General features: G+C 34.2%; 1 protein-coding gene across 2 annotated transcripts; it reads right to left on the reverse strand.

Annotated features, from left to right (window-relative positions):
* Window positions 1–6,702: 6,702 nt before the first annotated feature.
* On the reverse strand, window positions 6,703–8,431 carry LOC132178516 (non-specific lipid transfer protein GPI-anchored 31). 2 transcript variants are annotated; one of them, XM_059590948.1, is made up of 3 exons: window positions 7,857–8,431; window positions 7,655–7,681; window positions 6,703–7,038 (listed from the first exon to the last, which is right to left on the reverse strand). In XM_059590948.1, the coding sequence occupies exons 1-3, from the start codon at window positions 8,206–8,208 to the stop codon at window positions 6,866–6,868; spliced, it is 552 nt and encodes a 183-aa protein (XP_059446931.1). In that variant the 5' UTR covers window positions 8,209–8,431; the 3' UTR covers window positions 6,703–6,865. The 2 variants fall into 2 exon arrangements, with proteins under 2 accessions (XP_059446931.1, XP_059446930.1); XM_059590947.1 differs by having other exon boundaries at window positions 6,703–7,044; window positions 7,857–8,427.
* Between the last annotated feature and the right edge of the window lie 9,788 nt (window positions 8,432–18,219).

An 18,219-nucleotide genomic window follows, 5' to 3' on the forward strand; every position in this document is an offset into this window, starting at 1 on the left:
TTATTAAGATGATTTATTTCGAGTTGTAAATATTCATTAAGGCTCAGGAAAAGTAAGAAAATCTATAAAGGTAAAAATAGTATTTTCCAACATTTACGATGAGCGATTTCCAAGTGACTACGGACAATTTAATCTCTAGGCAACCAAGTAATTAGCTTTTCCCTTAATATTAAATAAGTACGCCGTGAACCTTTGTCCATTTAATAAATGATATACTTCATCAAATGACTCAAACTAATTAATTAAGAGAAATGATATAGTGTAATAAAAAGATTATTTTTAATCCATAAAACTTTTAGATGGCAAGAGGCCACTTGCCTCATTCGTAGTTGTTATAGTGCAATTATTTAATGCCTATTTAGCGTAAGTTACCTTACATTAATTAATGAGGAATGATTCACGTTAATATTTTTCTCATCTCATCCTATAAATTTAGTATATCAACCATTAAATTTGTTGACTCATATAAACTCCACGCAAATTTAATGGTGAATTTATCCATTCACTATGGAAATGGTAAAAAAATATAATAAATTCTATTATTTCTCTTAATTAATTGATCTAACATGGCATATTCATATATTGTTAATTAAATATTGGATGATAGATTGACAAAAAGGCCTATTTGAAATAGAGAAGAACTTGATCCTAATTGTTGAAAGAGTAATGCTATATGCAAGACTCTTATCCCTCTCTTATTCCCTTAAAGTTATGTAGCCTTTAAAATTATTATTGGATCAAAAACCAATGATAATTTTAAAGGGAGATGAAGAATCTTGCATATAGCATTACTCTTATTGAAATTGAAACCTAATAACTAAATTTGATTTTCTCTTTTCTATATTTACGGTCGTTTTCTTGAAAACAACAGTAAAGGCGACGCTTCTAAAGACACTTTTCTGAAAACACTTATTGAAAGTTGACTTTATTGGTGTTTCCCGATGACTAACAACTAACCTGCCAGAGTTTTCTAGAAAATGTCGGTGGATTTGTTGCTAGTTAGTTGTGCTTTGCGTATGTTAGAATATTTTATATTTTATGTTATTATGTTTTCTTATTAGGTTTATTACCCTTTTAGGGTTATTTGGTCACGACTCGTAAGTTTTCTATTTATAGAGATTATTGTAATATTATTCAATACAATTCAATATTCAATATATGGTTCATTACCTCTATGTGCTTCGGCTCTCTTCTCTCTCCTTTCTCTCCTCTTCAACATATGTATGAGCGTAAAACACCGTTAGAAAGGTAACTTTACCAGCATTCTTCAAATTAACCTACTTATTCGGTTTGCTCGAACAAAATCACCAGATAACAAAAAATAATTAAAAAAAAAAAATCATGTTTTATCCTCAAAACAGATTTTCAAAGGTTTGGTCATAACTTTTTAATACCCCCAGAGAGTAAAATTGAGTTGTGAACATATAAACTGCGTACTTAATTTGTAATTGTTAGAAGTTATATATGTGTAGAACAGAAGATGGTAATTATGTTTTATCTCATCATAAATATATAGTATGTTGATATGTACTGTTCAAACATGCCCCTGCCTGGTCGGCTAGGGTATAGGGAGCTGATTTTCATTTTTTTTTTCATTGTGTTTTGAATATAAAATAATGCCAAAATATTTTCAAAATAAATTAAAAAATGCAATTATATGCTCAATTATGCATGACTAAATGTCACCTGGCAAAAATTATTTGGATTTGACCTTGGGTTCTATAGTAAAAACTTTTCAATGCTCCATGCAAATTTAATTTCACTCTCTATCTTTCACATGAAGAACTTAGAATTAAATTTGGACAATTGAAAAAAAGTACGATACCTATTCTGTAGCTTCTTTTACAGCACCTAACCCCAAACCCAAATCCAAATTATTTTTATGCTAACGTCTTTAGAAAAATCTATTGATCCTCTTAACTTCTTATAATCAATTTAATTAGGTTAGGTTAAGCTAGATCTCGACATAGCAATCCCTGAGTCGAGTTCGAATGGAAGTTTAAGGCTTGGCTTGTGCTCGAGTTTGACTTGAACACATGATATATGATATAGCCGAGCCGAATTCGAAAATACTAAACTCAATTCGATCGGCTCAACTCTTTTGAAGCTAGCCTTCAAAGGACGATCAGAATCTTGAGCATTCTCCTCAAAAACAAAAGGAACTGAACAAATAGCGCCAACCCCAGAAGCTTCTTTGACTGATACGACCAATGTGAGCCGTGTCTGCATGTTTCCCTGCCGACCGGTATAGAAAAGTCAAATGAATCTTTCTTAAGTATCCTGCTACGTACGGCACGACCTGTCCGTTTAAAATATGAAAACACAGTGGCTGACCCATTTCTACGAAGGAGCTTTCATAGATCGAAACGAAAGCCAGCATGATCAAATCATTTTTACTAAAAAGGAAAACAAAAATCTTGTTCGCAAATCCAACGTTGATTTCCATACCTAATTACAGATTTTAAACCGCTATTATATAACAGTAATGATAGATATGGAGGTTTTATGAATATTAATTTGTAAAAGAAATTTTATGAAAATAATTACTCAACTAACAAGGTAACAATTAAGGCTATCTCTGTTTCGATATTTTTAGAAAAAATTATTTTTTACGAAAATGTTTTATGCTAAAAATATTTTTTGGTGTTTGGTGTGTACGAAGTTCCAGTGGTGATGCGCCGTGACCCCTTTGATGGAGACCCGCCATAAACACACACAAACACATGTCTCGGTGTGGTCTCCATGAAGGCCTAGCGGGGCCCGATGGTGTCTTGGCATATTTCAGTAGAGTCCCGGTGCAACTCAGTAGGATCCTTGCGGTGTCTCGGTGTGGTCTCGGAGGGGCGTCGTCGAAGTCTCAATAGTGCCCAACGGTGGCTTTGCGGATCTCGATGAAGTCCTGTAGTTGCCCAATGAGGTCCTAGCGGTGTCCTGGCAGACTAGGGTTCGGAGCGGTCCTGGCGAACACCTAATGGGTTCATGGCGATAGATGGGGGTCCGATGGTGGTCTAATGGGATTCATTGGTGTTCTGGCAGTGATCCAGCAATTTGAGAATAAGAAGCTCAAATTTGAAAAATTGTTTATAATTTTAAAATAAATAGAAATTAATTTACGAGAATTAAATAAATTTTCTAGTCAAATCAAAAATGTTTTTCATTAATTATTATTTTCTATCACACCAAACACTAAAAATACAAAAAAAAAAAAAAAAAACAATAATAATAATTAAACATAATTTTATGCTAAAACAAGCATTAATTGCCTAATAATTTTCACAATATATTACTCAAATGGACAAATCTAATTTTTAGGATTGCCGAAACGAATAACTCCCCATGGAATAGTCGTACGCTTTTAATTTTCGATTATTGTTTCGTAGTTAATTTTGGCTAATAATTAAGCTACCTAGCTAGAGTCTGGCAGTCTGACTACATTGATTGCATCCTCACGAATGCCCCTCATGAATTCTCAACCACGTTTTGTCTCCATCAATATCAGGCTCATTGAATCTTTTAACTAAAAACAAACCTTTTTTTTTTTTTAATATCTTATAAAAACAATAAAAAAAATTTAGAGGGATTTTTTTTTTTTTTAACATGTTTATATAAAAGGGAGAGAGAGAGAGTCAAACTAATAACATCCGTTTTATTAAGCGTGATCACAGCCAATTAAATTATTTCTTGAGAACAACTTAGAGGGAATTGAATTTTTGTCACTTTCTCAAAGATAATTTTTGAATATTATACATCTCCAAGTATTTCACATGAGAAGTTCAACTTATTCTAAAGTTTAAGTTGAAAAAAAATAAATTTAATTATTTAATTAATATTTTTCGTATATTTGGAAAGTGAGACCCAACACATTAAATATTTAATTAAAATATAAATAAATTGTAAAGTTAAAGTTTGAACTCAAGACCTTTGAATCTGATATTATCTAAAATTATCAATTATCCTAAAAGTTTAAGATTATAAAAAAAATTATGAATTTAATTATTTAATTAATATTATAACACTAAACTGACATAAAAAAAATTGGCTTGACACTAATCCAAATCAAATCAAACCTTCCTAGCAGAGCTAGCTAGTAGCATATCATATATTCAAAGAATAATATTATTTAGTTTACTGCTATACAATTGTAATACAATTTGATGATGCAATAGTAAAAACTAAAAACTAGCATTTTGATCAGTTTTTGAAAAAAATAAATAAAAAATCAACCACCACATCATCCCAATTATATAATAATTATATAACAGTCTACTAAATAGTATTACGCTTATTCAAAACAATCGAAGAAGAAACATTTGTATCTTAATTAACACCATACACACACATACTAATTAACAAGATTTTTAATGAAGTTGTGCCTCATTGCTATGAAACTTACGACCTAGTAGATTTTTTTATTTCCAGCATAATGCATTTTGTAGGATTTTACTTGCTGTTTGTTGCTATCAAACTATTTGACGAAATGCCAGAAAGAAGCATTCTGAAAATAATTTTGAGGGAAATTGGAAAGAAACAAGAGACTATAAATGGGCATCATAGTCCCAGGCCAGCACGGAGAAAAACAACATTAGGGAAAAGGAAAAAGGAAGAATGGGGTTTTTCTCGGTTCTGGCCTGGGACTATGATGACCATTTAGTCTTCATGTGTATTGCATATCTTCAATGGAGCTTCAGCGGTCAGCCGTCGGCGGTGGAGTTGTGTGGGGCGGTGGAACAAAGGCCGTGGAGTGGTGACTTGTTGAGCTTGCGTCTCTTTTTTATTTTGATCATGGTTCATCTGATCCTGTGTTTTTCTTTTATTATAAGTTGCTTTGGTGTTCCAAGCTAATATTGCCAATTATTATTGGATGGCACACAAAATTTGATTAGCCTGTTGACACATACTTAAGGAACCTCCTTTTGTATTGGGCCCTCTTATGTTCTTGAAGAAAGTGTGGGCCTTCTTCTTAGGCTAAAAAAATAAAAATAAAAGTAGCACTCAACAAAAAGTAAAAACATTTTGAGAAAATTAATCAAATATAGCCTGGCACCAAGGCTCAGAAGATCCAGTGCAACCACTTCGTGTGGCCCATCTCCTTAATGTTTTTATTTTGAGTGTGCCCAGACTTAATCAAATAGACCCATCCTTATAGGACTCCTCTTGCAACCATAGGTTGAATCATGATCCCTTGTGATCCCACAACCCTCACGTATGGGGCATAATAGGTGAAAAGACTAAGAGTCTGTTTAGGATTGCGTTTCAAAAATAGAGCTTTTAAGTCAAAAAGAGTTTTTGGGCAAAAGCTTCATTTTTAAGCTTTTTGTCAAAAATGTGTTTTGACTATTTTTAAGCTTTTTGAACCCTTAAAAACACTTTTAATTTTTTTTACCAAACGAGTTTTTTTTCGTCAAACGGGCTTTTTGAGTATTAAAAGTACTTTTAAGACCCTCAAACGCAATCTCAAACAGACTCTAAATTCAATAAAGGCATTTCTCAAACGTCTTAGAATTAGAAGCCCAATTATACAAGGAAATCTGGTGGTCAAGAACAAAGAGAAATTAGTTGTTGAAGGGTGAAAACCACTAGGTGGATAATACCCCACTAGGGCGAGCAAAATCCGCCCATAACAGCACATGCCGGGCAATTTGTTTTTTACTAACCGCCTGTGACTTTTATTTTTCATCTTAAAACTCTTTTTTGAGCTTCTTTGGTTTTTTTACTGTGGATTTAATTTATATGGGCCTATTGTTCTTTTAATAATTTTTATGAGCTTATTTAAATGGGCTTAATCCAATTTTTAAATGACCCTTTGATATATATATATATATATATATATATATATATATGCAAGTAACCTATGCATGCGAATGCAAGTCAATTTTTAACCATTCACCTAAAGACTTATAATAAAATCCTAAAATCGGGTGTATCTAATTTAACAGAAATTTTCTACAAATCAGTTTTAAAAAAATTTCCTTCAATGTATTATAATAAGTGTAAGTGTCATTTCTCACATGTTTTTTTTTTAAAAAAAAAAAAAATTGCTGGTTAGTTTTAGGTTTTTATTTTTTGGAAGTTTTAGTATTTTTGTTTTTATTTTACTAAGGGTAATTCGTAATAGGGAAAAACATTGACAATTTTTTGTAGTTTATGAGAAACATCGTCATAATTGAAAGTTTAAGGGGACATTGTCAATTGAGTACTAATTTGAGAGATTATATATAGACTTTTCCCTATATATTTTAAAAGTCATTTATTACTATTATACTAATCTATGAACCCAAACATTAATTTTTAAAAAACTCAAAGATAATGATTAACACTTGTCACTTTTTTTTTTTTTTTGGAGAGAGAAAGAGAATAGCAAGTTCAGATAGATGATTAGGGTTTTTATTTTTTATTTTTGTTAACACTTGTCACTTAAAGTATGTTGAAAGAAAATTTTGTGTTTTATCTAGTATTAAGTGATGAGTTTGGTTAGCTCAATCGACTGGAACCACGCCTAATGAAGTGAAGGTCACTAGTTCGAATCCCTCTTCTCTCTTGTGCGGAAATGTCAAAAAAAAGCAATGAGTTTGGAAACAAAAATTGTATAGAAGAAATCGATATTTGTTTGGCATTCCGGCAATAACCTTCTCCTCATAACTCGAATTGCGTAGATTAATGTTTTCCTCATAATTAGGCATTGTTTAAAGAAGAAGAAGAAGATAAAAATAGATAGACAATAATATTATATAAAAACAATCCAAACCTTCAAGTAGGTTTTTCAAACTAATGTACGTGCATACAGAGTCTCAATTGATATATAAACAAGACAGCTCTCCCTCATCGTATCATTTCCAGTGCTCTCAAAATTGACTCTGCCATTGGCTCAGAAACTAGAAAATGAAGCAACCAGTGAGGCAACAAGTAGGAATCCAACTGAAGTGGTGAGCACTGAAGAACTTGAGATCCCTGGGGGTTGAGATGGGGCTACCTCACCCCCTGCTACAGCTGTCTGTGGAGGTGCAGCAACAGAATTTGGAGAACCATTCGGTGAGAGATCTGAACCTACAAACCACAATCATATTGAGTTCAAACAAGTACAAGCACATTCCAACAACATAGTCGATTGAAACCGCAACATCAGATGGATAGGTGTGCTAAATTACATTGCTCTTGTGTTGGATGACACAAATGTTATAAAACTATTATGAAATAAAAATATAATTTCTCGCGTTATTCAAGTAAATACTTACCTTTTCAAAACAAAACAAAACAACTTTATCAGTATTATCAAAACAAAACAAAAGAACTTTATGCATTTTCATAATTATTTATAAAAGAATGCGTTGCTATCAAGATTTTTTTAAAAATAATAATAATAATAATAATAATAGCCAAGTTTTGTGACTTTAAAAATGACAAGCATAGGGAGCGTTGGAAGTCCTTCGTCTTTATCCCTTGGACAATTTTTTCCACCGCCAAGTGATCCAGAATTTGGTGGGGAGCACATAATAATTGTATGGCCATTATGAGTCCTTCAAATCTCATCTTTTTCTTTTCCACGAATATAAATAATATGAACCCTTTTTTTTTCTACATATAATAATCAAGCTAAATAATACGAAACCCACACAGATTATCCTTATAAGAAATCAAGATCAGGATCAAAACATACCAGGAGCAGCAGCAGGAGTCAAAGACACTGCAAAACAACAAAAACCCACAAAATTAGTTCACTAATTTCAACCCCACAAACTTCAGAAAATGGCAATTAACAGTAATGATTAGTTGGATCTCAGAAAATTTTCTCAGGAAAATGTCATTTTCCCTTGAAAACAAACAGCAATAAAGGGGAAAATTTTTAAAAAATGACTGACATGCGCAGTTAGCGGCGGCGGGAGCGGAGACTTTGCAGGCGGTGGGGAGGGAGGTGGCCTTGGTGACATTCAAGACAACACCGAGAGAAGCGCTGCTCTTGAAGGCCTCACAGAGGCATCCGGCGTCAGCCTTGAGCACAGTCTTGAGGCCAACGCAGCAACCCCCTTCCGGCTTGGTGATGGTGCTGCCGTTGGTGACAAAGGAGAGGCAGTCGGCCATGGTCAGGATCAGGCTGGAGCAGTCCACTGACGGTGCTGGCGCGTGCGGTGAGGACGCACCTTGGGCATAAACGACGGCCCAGATGGCCAACAAGCAAAGAATAAGAGAAAGGTTGGAGGACTTTGCTGCCATTTTCTCTTTTTTCACACAGAGAGAGAAACAGAGAGAAAGATGGCAGAGAGGGTTTGAAGAAACGTGGGAATGTGGGATTATGGGGACGGTGGGTGCGTTAAATAGGGTAAGTGAGAATATGAATGATGATGGGAGTCTTTGAAAATGGGAAGTCTGAACTGAAACAGGTTTTCTGACACTCTCTATGAGAGAGAGAGAGTGAGAAAGTGTGCTGGCTTTATCAAAAGGTGAGGGGTTAGAGAGTTAGAGAGAGAGAGAGATCCTTGGCTTTATCAAAAGGTTAAGGGGTTTGCCATGTGGGCAGGGTGCAATGAAGATGGCCCTACACGTGTCATGCCCGTATGCAGCAAGATCGAGGATGGCATGCTAGGCCAGACATGGAGTACTCAAGTCGAGAGAAAGTGTCTGGTTATCCCAATCTATGGGTTTTCACCGATTTTGAAATTGCGGGAGGGAGTTGTGTGCGATTTATCTATTGGAATTGGAGTAAATGATTAGATAATTTCAAATTCATTTAAATAGATATTTTTTTTTAGTGTTCTTTTAGTTTTATATATGGAGTCATATATTTATTTGAACAAAACCCAAGAGTTAAAAATTAAAGTAAACACATTATGCGGGTCGGGTGAAAATGAGTCAAGTCAACCCAACATAACATGTTTATAAAATTTGTCAAACGGGTCATGCTGTGTTATTTGCTTATTTTCCTATAATCTAGATATAATCCTTTTGTTTTGAAAAAAATAAAAAAATAAATTCCTTAGATTGATTTTTTATTTATTTTTTAAATATACTTTCTGCTACTGATTAGTACGACTAAAGTTTGAAAATATTTCCCAACCTTTGGTAAGGTTATCATCTATCTTTATTTGAATTAAGGATTTGTGAGTTGAATTATTGTTTGTAATTGTGTTGGTGGCAGGGTGGGGTGCTTTGGAACTTTTAGCGGAGCGGAAAGGTGTTGACTGGTGGCAACCCAATGATTCCAACGTCACCCTGAGAAGTGGCAAATAGGACCACACATGTGATCGACACTACTACTCCCTCCCATTTGGTGCAGGCGTGGCCTCAATCAACCATGTTCCGGAGCCCTCTCTTTCCCTACATTTTTCTATTGAAGCTTATATGATTTCTAAGCAAAAGATAAATGTTAGAAATACTAACTTTTTTTATAAATAAAGGCTTATTAAATTGATATATATATAATTCATTTATTGAAGTAAAACAAAACAATCAATTAAAAAAAATGTAACGAGTACTAATGAATAAGCTACACATTATGTTAGTAAGCATCTATTAGTAAAGGACTTAGTACCCAAAGTATTTCTCTAAGCAAAAAGTTCATTCTTTTAAGGAAAAAAAAATTGGAAACTAAAAGTTTTTTCTTCTTAAATAGATATCTTTAGGCATCACAAAAATTAGGACTAACAATTTTTTATAGGACTCATGAATCGAATAGAAAATTAGTGGGTTATGATTTTGTATAATCTAGTTCGGGTTAAATTTGGGTTGCCCTAATTAACATGTTTAATAAATGGGTCAATTTTTGAGTCAACTCACTTAACCTATAGGTGACTTGCATATTGTCTATAAATTAATTTTTTGTTTTTTTTACAAATAAAAAAAAAATTAAAAGGCTAAAATTCATATGCAAGTTGAAATGGGTTAAACGGGTCAACCCAACAAAGCCTATTTATTAAATGAATTATGCCAGTTTAGTCAGCTCAACATGATATGTGTAATAAACGAATTATGCGGGTCATGTTGTGTCATTATTCCGTATTCGAGTTGACATGTAAGTCGACAAAACATAAACTCAGTCGGGGAACACAAATTACTAGCTTTAACACAATAAATAAATAAAACAAGGAAGAAAAAAAAGTAGTGAGTGAGTAAGGCTGGCGAAAACAAATAACATCTCGGGGTTTTTGATTTATTTTCATGGGAGGAAAGCTAAAACCCATATACAAATCAATGAAATCATGGGAATGGGATGGCCGAAAGGGCGTGATGAAGAAGGCGGTTAATGTGTCGGTTCCATCACTACACAGTAGACTCAACGACTCCAAGGGAAAAAAAAAACAAAGTAAATAAGGCCCCCAACAAAGCATTTGAACATTGAAATAATTAAGGATGCTTATCATATTTTGATGGTAATCAAATCATTATTTATTTGACCGTTACGGCTGCCTAGGGCCTCGCTAAGAGATTGTATGATTAGATTCTTCTTCTACTAGTGTTGACTGCTACCTCTTTTTTCTTTTTCTTTTCTTTTTTTTTTTAACTAAAAAAGTCAAAACTCTAACGAATAACATTTCTCACAAAACTCAAAACTCTTATCTGTTTATTTTTGTTTATTTTCTAAAAAAGTCAAAACACTAACGAATAACATTTCTCACAAAACTCAAAACCCTTATCTGTTTATTTTTTATTATTATTATTTTTAACAAATTATAATAACCAATTAAAAATTAATACTTAATACATATATTGATCTATCTTTTTTTTATTATTATTTTTAACAAATTATAATAACCGATTAAAAATTAATACTTAATACATATATTGATCTATCTTCCCAGCCCAAGCAACTATAGGATCCTTTTATTTATTTATTATTATTTTTTTTTATGACCAAAATATATACATTTATGTATAAAATATCCACCTAAATGGGACAAGAAGCTTTTATCGATGGATATTTCATACGAGGTATATAAGGTATATATAAGGATAAGGAGTATATATATATTGATAATTAAAAAGCTCTTATCACTTTTATATTACATTAAAACACACAAAAGTAGGGATGAAAAGGCAATTAGTAAAATTCGTTAACCACCTTAGTAATCACTTAGGCCGGCAGTTAGCCATTTATAACTCTATTAACTACTGATGGCTTTTTAAAGAAAGAAATACTAATTTTTTAAAAAAAAAGGTTAAAAACTCACAAAAACAAAGAACAAAACAAAACGACGTCTCATATATATATATATATAGACCGACGGTTTTTTCAAAACCTAAAATCGTAGCCGCGTAAGTGATTAGCGATAATTCCTAACCACATTCAAAAATGATTAATTAGTATTCAATATGGTTAGCTGTTGGCGGACGGTCTTTTCACCCCTTAAAAAAAAAAATTAAAAAAAAAAAAAAAAAAAACATATTAAGAAAGGTTAACAAACACCATTATTGTTCTTCTCGATCTATCACTTTCTTGTTTCTATTTCTTTTTTCTAGCTTTTTCCTCCGGTTTTACAAGTAGTTTACCATAAAAAGAACAAAACAACACACGACAGGAAAAGAAAAAAAAAAAAACAAAGTGAGCTGCGCTGTTTTGATGCCTTGAGAGGTTATTAAAACTAGCCTTTTGAAAGCTAGAAAGTCGTGTTTTTTTTTTAATCGATGAGTAAGAAAAAAATATAGATAAACAATACGTGTACAAAAAACATAGAAAATTAAAATCCAAAATATAAAAGACCAAAAAAAAAAATCAATCTTGATAGCATTCCACCCATAGCTCCAGTGGGGTCCCTCGATGGCGTTGAAAGCAACTGGAAAAGCGGCCAATAAAACTAGTTATAGCAACCCATGGTGGTCGGAGTGGGTGTTACAGGCTTGTGTTTGTGAACGTGTGATGGGTTTGGAAATAGGCAAAGTTGTAGGATTTAGTTTCCTAAGTCTAAAACTAAGTTGTAGCAACCCATGGTGGACGGTGCGGGTGTTACAAGCTTGTGCTTGTGAATGTATGATGGGTTTGAAATGGACATAAATTTTCTTCAATTTACTCTATTAAGTGACAAATATCATTCAATATCTTTGGGGTTCTCAAAAATTAATATTTGGATTTTTAAATTAGTAGATTAACAATAAATGACTGTTAAGAATATTAAAAAAAAACATGTAAGAAATCGCACTTGGCACTTATTGAAGTTAGTAGGAAGAAATTTCCTTCAAACTAATTTGGAAGAAATTTCTGTCCAGTTGAAAATAGACAAAGTTGCAGAATCTAGTTTCCTAAGTTTACCTGTGGCGACAAAAAAGTAAGATATTCGAGATATCCCAACCTCCTAAATCAACTCGAGCTGAATAATAATAATAATTTCTTGTTAGCTATATTGCTCACCCGTAGGTATTAATATAAACTATATGGGGGATGGGGGGGGTCATTCAACAGTAAAATGACCCCTTTGAGTGGATCTTTCACTGTTCAATGACCCCTCTCAGAAGGAGGGGTCATTTGAATAGTGCTTTACTGTTTAAACGACCCCTCCGTCTGAGAGGGGTCATTTTACTATTGAAATGACTCCTGATGAGGTCGTTTTAACGTCCCTAACTCTAAGATTTTTTGTAATTTATTAAATGGAAGAATTATACTTGAATTGCAATACCTAATTCCTAAACCTACAGGAAGACGAGTCCTTATTAATCCTATTAGGAGTCTTGCTTTATGAACAAAGAGTATTGGGATAGATCCCTAATCCCTTATTTTTCTACTGGACTACATGTCGTTATCTAAGAAGAATAGTATGCTTTAGGAGAACGTTCTCTCTCTAGGTATGTCATCCAAGTTCTCTCCTTGAGTTAGAAGACTCTCGATCCCATTGGATTGGAAGTCTTTCTCCTACTTGTTGGCATTCTTGTAACAATGGGTTTCAACAAAGAAAATCATATTTAAGTTAAACCATGTCTAGCTTATAAGGGAGATGGAGAGACTAGAGGTAGATATTGTATTGTAATATACCGCCATAAATGATTATCCGTTTTGAGCTAAATCTGCATGGTTTTATTATTGAGTTTACCCCAAAATTCTTCATACCATTTAGAGAGGGCATGCTCTATATAAGTACATTCTCATAACAATGGGACACCACAATCACCCCATCTTAGGACCCAGCATCCTTGTTGTCGACCCTCATGGGCTTGTGCACGTTCCCCCCATCTCAGGCTAAATTTCAGCTTTAATACCATATGTAACACCCCGCCCTAAATGATATAATATTGTCCACTTAGGGTCAAGCCTGCAGGGTTTTATTATTGGGTTTACCTCAAAACACCTCATACCATTTAGAGAGAGCATGTTCTATATAAATACATCCCCTTACCTCAAGAATGAGAAAGGTTCTCCACTATAACTCTTTTTCCCTATTCAATTAAAAAAAAAAAAAAAAAAACTGCCATGCAGTTAATTCAATTCTACTTGCATTTGAAAGCACACGCACAAATTGAATATCCATGTCATCTCATCTATTATCTAGATATTTAATTTTTTAAATTTAAATCCCTAGAAACTATCTGTTGAGCCTAAGTGAATTAAACCACTTATGCTCAAAACACACGTTCTCTCATTCACTCAAAATACCTGTTCTCTCTCATTTATCAAAACACACGCACGAGTTCTCTCACTCACCAAAGCACACGTTCTCCTTCATTCATCAAACACCCATCAACTCATTGCATTCTCTTCCAAACTTCTCTCAAAAGAATAAAATCATAGAGAACCTTCTCTCTCAAGTTTCTTGATCCAAAGTAAGTATTCATGGAATTCTTATTTTCTTTTTGTTCTTTAAATCCATCAATTGATTTATTTACGGACATTTCTTTTAATCATAGAAGAGCAATTAATTGAATTGTACAAGAAACCTTCTTAAAGGCCGAAGCATATAGTGTAGAGGTTTTAGTTCAAATCATATTAATTTTTATGATATGTAATTTCATACAAATAGATTTTATATGCTTAGGGTATACCAGATTTTAAATAAAGAATGCAACATTAGGTTTTGAAAATAAAAATATAAGATTAATATGACAATCATCATGAAGTTTTCGTTGAGAACCGAGTGTATGCATTTAATGATGTTCTTATTTTAAATACTCATTAGAAATTATATGGATTAGCTAGTTGATGAAATAATTTGATGTGTATGTATGGTTATTAGACATTAGCATGTTTTATAAAGAAAAACTATACGTAAATGCTAATGATGTGGGTAATGAAAAACTTTGTAAAAGGTATTTTCAAAGTTTATAATCAAATAATACAATGAGGCAGTATTTATATACTACGGCTTAACCTAAATCATACAAGACAAGAATTCAAATTACTACACAAAGAATCAAATATTACAAAATATACTAAGTGAATCTTCTAATATCTTTTCTTGCTGTCCAAGTCTTCCAGGGCTTATATATCTTTCCTTCTACACAGGATTTGGTTCCAGTCTATAGGATTGAGCAAATCTTCTCTGTATGCTGTCATAGTTGGTCGTGGGATCCTTTGCACCTTTCCATATTGATTATCTGATTTCCTACCACTGCTGTTCTTGCTTGTGTGCATGGCTAAGCTTGAGCGTACTGGACTTGCGCTCGAGCCCTTAAGGGCTTGGTATACTTTAACACTCCCCCGCAAGTTGATGGGGGGAGAAACCACCAACAACTTGTTCTTAAGAGTGAGAAATCTAGCTAAGGGCAAACCTTTAGCAAAAACGTCAACAACTTGATCATGAGGAGAGATAAATTTAATCAAAATGTCACGGTTGAGAACCTTCTCTCTAACAAAGTGATAGTCTACCTCAATGTGTTTAGTTTTAGCATGGAACATAGGATTGGATGCCAAAGCTAAGGCTCCAATGTTATCACTCCACAAGACTAGAGGTACTGTGAGACAAACTCTGAGTTCTTTGAACAACATACGAATCCAAAACAATTCTGCAGTGGTGATGGAAAGTGAGCGGTACTCAGCTTCAGTGCTGGACCTGGAAACCACAGCTTGCTTCTTGACACTCCAGTCTATTAGACACTCTCCCAAGAAGACAACAAACCCCATGGTAGACCTGCGATCTTTGGACACCCTTCCCAATCAGAGTCACAAAATGCATTTAGTTGTAGATTGCTCTTGGTGTAGTAAAGTCCATGGTCAGGAGTGCCTTGAAGATATCTCAATACTTGTTTGGCAACAATCCAATGAGTGGAGGAAGGTGCATGCATATGTTGACACAATTGGTTGACTGAGTAGGCTATTTCAAGTCTGGTAAGTGTGCAGTACTGCAGGGCCCCAACCACTTGTCTATGAGGTGTGGGATCAGATAATGTCTCACCATCTAGTCTGGAGAGTTTTGATCCAGAGATGCAGGGAGACTTTGAGGGTTTTGCTCCATCCATGTTTGTCTTGTGCAGTAACTTAGTGATGTACTTGATTTGACAGATGTGCAAACCATATGCATCTCTAGTAACCTGTATATCAAGAAAGTAGCTCAAAGGACCCAGGTCTTTCAGTGGAAATTCAAATTGCAACTTGGCAATAATATTAGAGATTACATTAGGATGAGTGCCTGTGATGATAATACCATCCACATAAACCAACATGTAAATCTAAACCTGACCATGGAGATAAATAAACAAAGATGTATCAACCAGAGAACCTCGAAAGCCTATCTCAAGCAGAAAAGTAGACAGCCTGGTATACCAAGCTCTTGGTGCTTGCTTTAGGCCTTTAGGCCATAGATAGCCTTGTGGAGTTTGCAACCCTTATTTGGATGTGACTTGTCTATAAACCCTGGGGCTGTTCCATATAAACATTGTAACTTGTCTATAAACCCTAGCCTAAAATGGCTTTGATACCATGAAAAACTTTGTAAAAGGTATATTCAAAGTTTATAATCAAATAATACAATGTGGTAGTATTTATATACTTCAGCTTAACCTAAATCATATAAGAGCAGAATCAAAATATTACACAAAGAATCAAATATTACAAAATATACTAAGTGAATTTTCTAATATATTTTCTTGTTGTACAAGTCTTCCCGGGCTTGTATATCTTTCCTTCTACGCAGGATTTGGTTCCAATCTATATGATTGAGCAAATCTTCTCGGCATGCTGTCATAGGTGGTCGTGGGATCCTTTGCACCTTTCCATATTGATTATTCGATTTCCTGGTACTATTGTTCTTGCTTGTGCGCATGGCTACACTCGAGCGCACTAGCTTTGCGCTCGAGCCCTTAAGGGCTTGGTATACTTTAACAGGTAACATTTTTAGAAAGGAACTATTGTCATGAAAAATATAAATTTTTAGAAACTTTTATGACATAAATGCTAAGGGTAGGGCATAATCAAGATAGACTTCTAGTTAGAACCTATGTGTTTAGCCTAAGGCTGATATAGCTAAATTTTATCGGTTCAGGTGTTTAACGGTATGAATTAGCCTTTTTAGTTACTGTACCAGGCAAAGGGAAATCCTTAACCCTTTCGAAGTGTTATTCCATTGCATAATTTTGATGAAAAATCTCTTATATGTTTTATGTAAATACGTATGTTATGTTATTCATATGCGTACGAGAATTTATGTATTACATGAAATGTTTGTTTAAGAGTTTTATTTAAATTAGAAAATTTATTTATGTCACTCAAATTTTCAAGGATACAACGCTTTCATTAATGTTCATTATGAAAGATGTTCCAATTCAATTTTGGAAAGTAAGAGAAGTAAAAGCCTCCTACACGTTGCTCAAAGTTAAGTTAAGAGAAAAGAAGTAAAAGATGAGGCAAGTGTGTGGATGAGATAATTTTGGACGAAGAATTCAGAGAAACATAGCACGGTACCAATGCTAGATAAGGAAGTGCAACCCACTGAATGATGTTTGAGAAGGTGGGACCCATCATTTTTGCCAACCTGAGTGTACCTAGAGTTAATCGGCTAGCCCAAAAGGCACATCTGCAGCCACAGGCACTACAATGGTCGCAAAGGCCACGCAACCCTAGTACACATGGGTAACAGTGTACATGGGCCCTACTATGAGAAAAATTGTATTAAGTAATGATTATTGCTTGTTTGATAAGTATTATGTGTGGCTTTATTGAAAAAAAAAAAAAAAAAAAAAGCATTTTATTGGAGAGTTCATAGAAAACGCCAGTGTTAAAGAAAATGAATTTAACTCGACCGTTTTATGGTTGAGGATCTTCTTACTAAGCATGTCTTTCGCTCACCCTTATTATGTTTTGTTTTTATGATATAAGCAAGATGGAATAGAAGGCCGGAATGTAGATTTAGGAGGACCATAGACTCATTTCATGGAACCTTTTTTTTTTTTTTTTTTTTAATTAGTGCACTAGCACGAAGTATTCATTATTTGGATTTTAAACTATGTTATTAGCCACTATTTTTTTTAGACCGAACATATCTACATTTGAAATTTTAATATTAATTTATTGGTTGAAGGTTTTTGAACCACCTTATCGCGAGTCCCTTCAGCGTGATTGAGAAGGCCCATCGCATAGTTTTATCTAGGGTTCCTTAAAGGTGCATTTTGATGTGAGCCTTGTACATTTTGATGTGGCCCACTAGATCCTTGGACCCCATCATATGGGCCAATTTGGAGAACTTTGAACATCCGAGGGATGGCCAGCTCTATGACCTCGTTTGTGAATGGGAGTCGTTAATCTTCTTGATGAACTCTTCAAATTTAGCTTACATGTTATCTATCTGGGTATCCACTCAACTACTTTATGTTGCATGCTCCGATCTCTTAACTTTAGAATATCATTAGGGCTTTGGTGGACGGGTCTCTTTAGGTGCGGTTCCCCATGGTACTCTTATAGTCCCCATCGTTGACCTCTGGATTATGCTTTGAAGGCAGCTCAAGGTTGCTGTGATGGAGAGGCTCAGTGTTTTAGGTCGGGAGGTGTTGGTGGTGCTGCATCAGCTCGAAATTCTACTAGAGAATGAGGTTCATTGTTTGGAAAATTTGGGATAATTGGGTTTCTAATGCCAAAAGACGCCAGTCCTAGGAGTTTGGCTTGTTGGAGGTATCGATGTCATTGTCTTGGAAACTCCTTGATTAATTGTGTGTTTGGAATGGCGTCTTTTGCCCAATGAACCACAATTCAATTCAAAGTGTCGAATCCGACAAACTGCACCAACTATTAATACAATGATCGCATGTTGAACCCTTGACGCTGGTGTGACGCATGTTGGGCTAAGGGCTTGGATTTCCTTTCGGCCATTAAGAATT

The sequence above is a fragment of the Corylus avellana genome, chromosome ca4 (assembly GCF_901000735.1).
Source record: "Corylus avellana chromosome ca4, CavTom2PMs-1.0".
In the NCBI taxonomy this organism is placed as follows: Eukaryota; Viridiplantae; Streptophyta; class Magnoliopsida; order Fagales; family Betulaceae; genus Corylus; species Corylus avellana.